The 8,929-nt window shown below is 45.0% G+C and overlaps 1 protein-coding gene across 1 annotated transcript in view; it reads right to left on the bottom strand.

Annotated features, from left to right (window-relative positions):
• Positions 1–297: 297 nt before the first annotated feature.
• arl5c (ADP ribosylation factor like GTPase 5C) overlaps positions 298–8,929 on the bottom strand; it is a 31,548-nt gene continuing 22,916 nt past the window's right edge. The window contains exons 4-6 of the mRNA XM_033034875.1: positions 4,351–4,434; positions 2,888–3,039; positions 298–1,095 (exon numbers count right to left, since the gene is read on the bottom strand). Coding sequence (XP_032890766.1) covers positions 1,047–1,095; positions 2,888–3,039; positions 4,351–4,434 — 285 coding nt within the window. The 3' untranslated portion in view covers positions 298–1,046. The remainder of the gene's footprint in view (positions 1,096–2,887; positions 3,040–4,350; positions 4,435–8,929) is intronic.

Below are 8,929 nucleotides of genomic sequence, written 5' to 3'. Positions count from 1 at the left end.
ATACACAACGTGGAAATCCGCGCACAAAACCTCAACAGCCAGATCTATTAGACAGGGTGGCATAAAGGTGGGATTTAACTGCTGAGGTGTTTTGTTGAATGAATGAGAGTAGCAGAGCTCAGTATGGAGTATCTGGGTAATAGCAAGATGGACCAGTTGAAGCAGGTCCAACTCCAACTGTTGATAGAGGAATGTGCCTGGTGGTCGGCCTCAAGAGTTTTCACCGTCAATAAGACAAAAGGGCAGCAATTCACTTCTCTCTTGGAACTTTCACGTTTCTTTGATACAAGATTAAAAAAAAGTAAAATGCTGTACACTGGGACAGTTTTGAGCAAATCTACTGACATTAGCTCCGAAGTGGAAAAAGTATGGATGTATCAAAGCTTCATCGCTCCAAGACTATTTATTCAAGCCCTAAAACAGACTTATACGAATCAGTGATCTTATGATATGCCATTCGATAGAATAAAACTGGTGAAGTTAAACGAGAAGCAAGACTGTTCCTGAGGTTCAAAAGAAAGAAATACTCTTGGCAGTCAGGTTGGGAATTAAACGCATACCCTAAAGTCCGGGCCACACACAGGTCCTCGTTTTCCCACTTCAGCTGCGAGCACAAACACCAAGCCAGCTCAGTAAACACATTTCTCGAGTACTCAAAAGTTACCCTGGAAATTTCAGAGCATTGCACACTGCAAGCAGTTTTCTCCTTTCACTTTTCTGACCCCGAGCCTGCACGCTTCCACGGTTAGCGTTGGGTTTTCTGGTGGATTCAGTCAATTAGTCTGTTCTGCACCTTGGACTGTGAGAGGTTAAAATCCAGCACATTCGCACAAGGCCATTCTTTCCAGCGAGTTTAGTCCACCAGGATGGTTGTCCTTCAGTTCTGGGGCCAACTGCTTCGATTAGAAAGGATTCTCTGTACGTTATGTTTCAAGTGCCCAGCCAATAGCCACCTTCCAGTAGTTTAAGATACGTCTTCCAAGAACAAGGCACCTGGTTACTGGTGAGTCAATTCTTTCCAAAGCTTTTTTTTGGTTTGCAAGTACCTATTTTGCTGACGTCTTCAAAGTCATCCATTCCAGCCCTTGACCCAACCTGAAAGTTTAAAAAATAAAGAATATAATATAATATCACACTAGATTCAAATCTTGTGTAAAAGCAGACAGACAATGAAGAGTTAGAATTGTAATTTTCTTCAGGATGTGCACAATTCTCTGGCCCCACTAGCCTAGGTTTTGTAAACTCTGCTCAAAACGTCTAGCCCAAGTGATCGATGCCCGTTTATATCCTACTGGCACTTCCAATACTGCAGTCTGGCCTTGGTAATAGGATGGTAAAGTCACAGAACAGCACAGTGGTGCAGCAGAGTTGCTGTCTTATTGTGCCAGAGACTGGCGCTCGATCCTGTCTACGGGGAAGTCTGTACGTTCTCCCTGCGACTGCGTGGGTTTTCTCCAGGGGCTCAGGTTTCCTCCCACATTCCAAAGATGATACGATATGAATGAACTTTATTTAACCGAGGATGGAAATTGGTCTACCAACAGTCATAAAACACAAGATACACGAAATTAATGTGACAAGTGCAAGGGATTCGGGATGTGCAAAGATTGGGATGATGGCGGATCAGTATACCTCACAACAGAAGGGGAGGAGTTGTACTCAATAGCCACAAGGAAAAAGGATTCTTAAACTGGCCCCTGGTTCTGTACTGCACCTTGGTGGAAAGACGTGCAAGTTTGGCTTCTGTACTTTGTCCCTAGTGTGTAGGATAGAACTAGTGTACACGGATCGCTAGCCTAACAGTCAGTCAGAACCTAATTCCCATGGTTGAAATGTCAAAGATTAGAGGGCATGGCTTTACGGAACAAGGGCAGAGTTTAAAGATAAACAGCACAAGGTTGTTTTTTTACCAGGGTGGGTGCCTTGAACACACTGCCAGGGGTGGTGGATGTAGATAAAATAGTGGTATACAAGAGATTTTTAGATAGCCACATGGACATGCAAGGAATGGAGGCATCTGGATCACATACAGCCAGAGGAGATGAGTTTAATTTGGGATCATGCTTGGCACAAACATGAAGGACCTGTTCCAGTGTTGCACCATACCAGGTTCATTGTACACATTTGGCAGGTAAATCTTCACAGCATCAGAATCATGTACACATCCACCACCGATTGCACAGCACCCATGGCTCCATAGCCACACCGAATTATCCATTTTGCTGGACCAGAGGACAAGGCCTTTGGGGGCCACAATTACCGGCCCACAAAGTCGGCCTCAGAAGTCCACATTGGGAATGGATCTGCTGGCTGCGACAGGCCAGAGTCCCAGAACCCGGGCCGCATGTGGCAAATCCCGATGGGGTCAAGATCAGCCACATCACCCTGGCCTATGCGGCATATTGTCGGGGACTTCCCAGGAGAAGGGGGATTCAGGTGCACTCTCGTAATATTATCTGGATTAAAGGAGACGCCAGTCCCATATCAATATACGTGGCCGCTTTCAAAGCATCTCTTATTGATGGTAGTCTTTCAAAACCATTATTTGCTAACACCAATACTCTGCAACCCCGCACGTCTCAACACTTGGCAGTTTAATGCAATTTCAGCCTTGTTTTATAAATGGGCTGTTGGAGAAGTTAAACTTTAATCTACAAGACACTTTTATACAAACGTCTTTTTATCCGATTCATGCATAATCTGACTAGTACAAAGAGACGAAACGCTTTAATGATAGGCAGTGCTATTTCGGGATCATACCCGAACTAGATTTGATATGAAAGCTAATTTTATGGATTTCAAATACATTAATTGTCCAGACAATCATATTGAAATGAAAAATAAAACATTTTCCCTCAGGGCAAGGTCCGGCACTTGCAATACTAACCCTTCGCCTGTTAGTGCACAACAGGCCTGTATGTGCCATGGATGATCTTTAATGGATGTTAATGTTAGAAACTTGGAAATTTCAGCTGCCGACATAGAGTTCATCATGTCCTGCTTATTGGCAAACACCAACACAGCTGCCTTCCTGAGGTCCTGCCAGTGAGAACAAGATCGTGTTATAAGCCTTGAATAACAGTAATACCGTAAGGAGCATTCCATCACCAACACTGGAGAATGGGGAAAATCAGATCAGGTTCTGGGAATTAGTTTAGTTTAGAGATACAGCGCGGAAACAGGCCCTTCGGCCCACTGAGTCCCCGCCGCCCAGCAATCCCCGAACATTAACACTATCCTACACACACTCGGGACAATTTACACTTATACAGATAATACAAACCCAAGCCAATTAACCTACACACCTGTAAGTTTTTGGAATGTGCCAGGAAACCGAAGGTCTCGGAGAAAACAGACTCAGTCACGGGAAGAACGCACAAACTCTGCACCGACAGCACCCGTTGTCGGGATCGAACCTGGGTCTCCGGTACTCCAAGGCAGCAACTCTACCGTGCTGCCTTATTGTATTCCAGTCTCAGCATCCAAACCCCTTGAACGTGATTAACAAGCAACCCCATGTACATCGATGAGACAGCACAAGGTGCAGAGCAGGTAGAGCTGCTGCCTCACTGTTGAGTCGGATCTTGCGTGCAGTACTTTGTATCAGCTCACCACGAGGGAATGCTTTGATGAAATTCACGTCGACAACATCCACTGCTCTAATCTCTAGCATCGTCGTCTCCTCAAAGAAATCAAGGTCACCCAAAACACGAGGTCAGCCCTCGCCTACGGTGTTATGTACTCTGTGTTCACCCTGTGATCGTGCCAAATCCCCTCCACATTTTGGGCTTAATTTGCCATGTTAATTAGCTCAGCACGTAGGCGAGGTGCAGAATATTGCGGGCGGGGGGGGGGGAAAGATTAATGGGAATGTTGAGGGAGGAGTGGAAATACAAAACCCCCCGCCCGCAATATTCTGCACCTCGCCTACGTGCCCAGCGACTGTCATCGCCAGTGGCACGTCAGGCCTTCGGGGGGCGAGCAGGGCCGGGTTCGGCGTTTGCTTCCCCCAACAGTCCGCAGTCTGTCGGTCTAGTGGCAAACGCCGATAGGCAGCTGGCCACGGAACCCGACAAGTTCCAGACCCGAGGGGCTTCGGTTAATGCAGCGTGGCACAGACCAGGACACGGGCAACAATGCTGCTCGGCAGCAAGTTCCAAAACGTTGAAACGTTTTTGCAGTGGACGACAAGAGGTGTGCTGGACGTTAGGTAACAAGTGAATGATGAGAGATTCAGTGGATGAGCCAATGTAGCAGATTGAAAACAACTTGATGCACTACTGGGAAATCTCTTTTCCTCTTGCATTTCACTGTTAATTTACATGGTTCCACATAAGAAACAAATTGTACCTCATGTGCCAGCATTTTGTAGAGTTCCTCTTTCGCAAGTGTGAGTCGCTCCCTGTCTGTGCTGTCCACAACTAGAATGATGAACTGAAAATAACAAACATACACATGATAATCACATCTGTTTTATGTACACTTCGCATTCATTTACACCAATGCTCTTTTTACTGGCGAATCCTGCCATGATTGAGGGGGATGCTCATTTCACATGCTGAAATCTCTCCTTTCATGTGCTGCTGGTCCTGTTCATTTAATAAATCCCCACTCATGGAATGTAGTCATCGCTGGAAAAGCCAGCATTTATAGTTTATCCCAAATGCTCAAGACCGGCGGTGCAGTGGTAGAGTGACTCTTTGTCACACTTGACTAGTCACAGTGATATAAACTCCTTACACAACACGTCTAGCCAGGATTGAACCCGGGTCTCTGGCGCTGTGACTAGTCAAATGTGACAACGTATCATTCATTGTACATTCTTCTCGTCAACATGAGGGTTTTCTCCCAGAGCTCTAGTTTCCTCCGACACTCCAAAACCGTACAGGTTTTTAGGTTAATTGGCTTTGATAAAGATTGTAAATTGTCCATAGTGTGTAGGGTAGTATTAGTGTGCAGGGATCACTGGTTGACGCAGACTCAGTGGATCAAAGGATGAGTATCTCTAAACTCCCCCTTGCCAGGCAAGTATACTTGTATACGGTTTCTGGTGTGGGGTTAAGGGCCTGTCCCACTTGGCAGTAATTTACGCGGCCTGGTAGCGTGTGGGTAGCGGCGGACGGGCGCATGGAGTGGCGTAGAGTTGTGGGTGGTATCGTGCAGCGCGCCAGGATTACGTGCTACACGTAATCTTCGCGCACCACCGGCCAAGTGGGGCAGGGTAATGTTTCGTGTCGAGACCCTTCTTCAGACTGAAACATCATCCATTCCTTCTCTCCAGAGATGCTGCCAGTCCCGCTGAGTTACTCCTACATTTTGTGTCTATCTTCAATTTAAACCAGCATTCTCAGTTCCTTCCCACAGATTAATTTGGTCTGCAGCTTGCTACTTTTCATTCACCTCTATTTTTGAATAGGGGCATTCCATCTGCAGTTTTTCCCAATTGCTAGCAGCACTCAAGAAAATCACCATAAATATCATAAACTGAGTAAATATCATAAACTGGGTATTCAAATGACGTCACGCGCTCCAGAAGGCTGTGCGGACGCATGATGAGGCACACGACAGTCACTGTTGAGTAAATGACGGCCAAGTGGGACAGGCCCTTTACTGAGCTAATGAGAAGACCAGCAGATGCCATCAGTTAAGTTTCCAACCTTGAACAGAACCTGGCAGCTTCATGAACACTAACCAACAGATTTGATTGCTATGCAACCACTAGAGTGCAAGAACAGCGGCAGCAAACTTCAAACATTGCCAGCTTATTCAGTGGGGAGGTTTGTACAAATGCACAATCAGAACTAGTCTGACTGATCACTATTGCTGTTGGTTAAGAAAGAACTGCAGATACTGGAAAAATCAACAGTAGAGAAAATTGCTGGAGAAACTCAGCGGGTGAGGCAGCATCTATGGAGCGAAGGAATAGGTGACGTTTCGGGTTGAGGCCCTTCTTCAGACTGATGTGGGGGTTGGTAGGGGGCAGGGTGAAGAAAGGTAGAAGGGAGACAGTAGGCTGTGGGAGAGCTGGGGAGGGGAAGGAGGGAGAAAGCAAGGGCTACCAGAAATTGGAGAAGTCAATGTTCATACTGCTGGGGGGGTGTAAAATATAGCTGTTGGCTTCTCAGAAATATTTTACAGCACAAAACCAGAAACGTTAGAGAAGTCAATGACACACAGGTTCTTATGTAAAACATTCAGTATGAAACATTAACAGTTTCTTTTCACCACAGGTAGGGCCCAACTTGCTCAATATTCCCATCATTTTCTGTTTTCATCTAATTTGATGATCCCAATGGTCAATAAGACTTGAGATAGTGCAGCCTTAAGGGCCTGTCCCACTTGCGTGATTTTTTTCGGCGACTAGCCAGCACCCGACAGTCGCAGCAGGTCGCCAAAAACTTTCAACATGTTGAAAATCCAGCGGCGACCAGAAAATGGTACAAATCTTTGGGTGACTACTCACGACCATACAGGCATCATGTGTCGACATGTCGCAGGGCGACGCCTGTATGGTCATGAGTAGCCGCCCAAAGAGTTGTACTTTTTTTGGTCACCACTGGATTTTCAACACTTTGAAAATTTTTGGTGACCTGCTACGACTTTAACGGGTTCCTGCAGTCGTCGAAAAAAAATCACGTAAGTGGGACAGGTCCCTTTAAACACAAGACACAATTCCAACAGATCTTTGTACACTTGACCTCCACATGGTGTTCCGAGAATATTTTCTGTTAAGAGACCCTAGTAAAAAGAATTGTATAGGAAGGAACTGCAGGTGCTGGTTTATACCGAAGATAGGCACAAAGTGCTGGAGCCACTCAGCAGGTCAGGCAGAATGTCTGGAGAAAAGGAACAGGCGACATTTTAGGTCGGAACTGTATAAATTGTATTTACTTTTTCCACAAATTCAATCAGAATTTTTTTCCAGTTTCTCAAATTTGTGTTGCAATTTAAAAAAAAATATGTAAAGTCACATTTCCATTACCCAAACAGCCACAATGAAGAGTTCATCTGAACTGCAACCCATTAATTCCATCTTCAGGTAATTAAAAACAATTAAAAAAAAGAGTTTGCATGTTAGGAGGGAATTGCATTCCCTAAAGAAAGCATGAGACCAGATGAATAGATCTCAAGATTTTGAAAGAGCCAGTGGGGAGAGGTGCTGCTCTCATTCCAATAAGATTAGGCTCTGGAAAGCTCTGAAAGATTCAAATGCAGCTCCAAAAGGAGATTGGCCCGCAAATGAATTTTCTTCAGGGAACCCCAGATAAAAAGTGTCATATTTACTTTTTCCACAAATTCTGATGGGGAATTTTTTCGGGACCTCAAATTTGAGCCGTGATTTACAAAATCTATAAAGACAAATTTCCATTATCGGAATAGCCGTCATGAAGGACAAAAATAGGCAAAGCCCTGGGGGAAGGGCAAGGCAGCGATTATTCAAAAGTCGTTAGCGTTTTGTCGTTATATGCCCAAAACAATGACATTCTTACTTGCAGCAGCACAACTGATATGCAACAGATTAGCTGCCCTTTCATGTGGCTTCATACACTGTACAATTTCAGGAGTAAAATATGAGTAAAAGAAATTTGGTAAAAAATGAATAGTTGGCCATATGACACTGAAGTCTGGACTCCCCCAAACATGCTCCCGATGTTGGGGGAGTCCAGAACCAGGGGCCACAGTTTAAGAATAAGGAGTAAGCCATTTAGAATGGAGACGAGGAAACACTTTTTCTCACAGAGAGTGGCGAGTCTGTGGAATTCTCTGCCTCGGAGGGCGGTGGAGGCAGGTTCTCTGGATGCTTTCAAGAGAGAGCTAGATAGGGCTCTTAAAAATAGCGGAGTCAGGGGATATGGGGAGAAGGCAGGAACGGGGTACTGATTGGGGATGATCAGCCATGATCACATTGAATGGCGGTGCTGGATCGAAGGGCCAAATGGCCTACTCCTGCACCTATTGTGTCTATCTCATGCACACTTGACAGAGATCCAGTGTTGCAAGGCCCATTTGTGTTTTTTGGTCCAAGCCCAAAGATAGTAACTTGATAACTTTTTCATTTTGCTAACTTCGCTTTCAAGTAATTAAAATAGCTGGCGTGGAAAATATTTGCAGTATTAGTCCGTCCAGATGAAAATATTTGAAATAAAAACAATTTTGCAGATACTTTCATATTTTATACTTCTCAGGGTGGGTTAGGGAATAATTGAGCTGACTCTGCACATTGGCAGTGTTTACACATCACCAGAGGGGAACTGGCTCCCTGCTGTGACTAACCCGTAAACTGCTGGCAATGACAATATTATTCTCGTGATTAATTCACCGTGGGTAGGAAGGAATTGCAGATGTGTTTAAGAAGGAACTGCAGACAAACAGACATCTATGGAGCGAAGGAAATAGGCAACGTTTCGGGCAGAAACGTTGCCCATTTCCTTCGCTCCACAGATGCTCCTGCACCCGCTGAGTTTCTCCAGCACTTTTGTCTACCTAAGGAATTGCAGATGCTGGTTTACACCCAAGATAGACACAAAATGCTGGAGTAACCCAGCGGGACAGACAGCATCTCTGGTGAGAAGGAATGGGTGATGTTTCGGGCAGAGACCCTTCTTCAGACTGCTGGGTCTCGACACAAAACGTCACCCATTCCTTCTCTCCAGAGATGCTGCCTGGCCCGCTGATTAAATCACCTTGATGGAATTAAACAGGGAATTTGGGAATAATCCCCAAGAGCTCTCTTTTCCTGGTGGTGGAGACAAGATTTGATCTTTTTTTTAAAGAATTTAACACTTGAAAGGTACCACATAGCGATGGAAACGTGGCACTGTTGCACAGCCTCAGAAAATCTACTATTTCATTTACGGTACAACTGTTGTGCCTTTACACATGATTGTGTAAGTGTGACTTTACTGTATTGTATGCAAAACAAAGCATT

This window comes from Amblyraja radiata, chromosome 16 (assembly GCF_010909765.2).
Source record: "Amblyraja radiata isolate CabotCenter1 chromosome 16, sAmbRad1.1.pri, whole genome shotgun sequence".
In the NCBI taxonomy this organism is placed as follows: domain Eukaryota; kingdom Metazoa; phylum Chordata; class Chondrichthyes; order Rajiformes; family Rajidae; genus Amblyraja; species Amblyraja radiata.
This window is presented reverse-complemented; position numbering and strand designations above follow the sequence as displayed.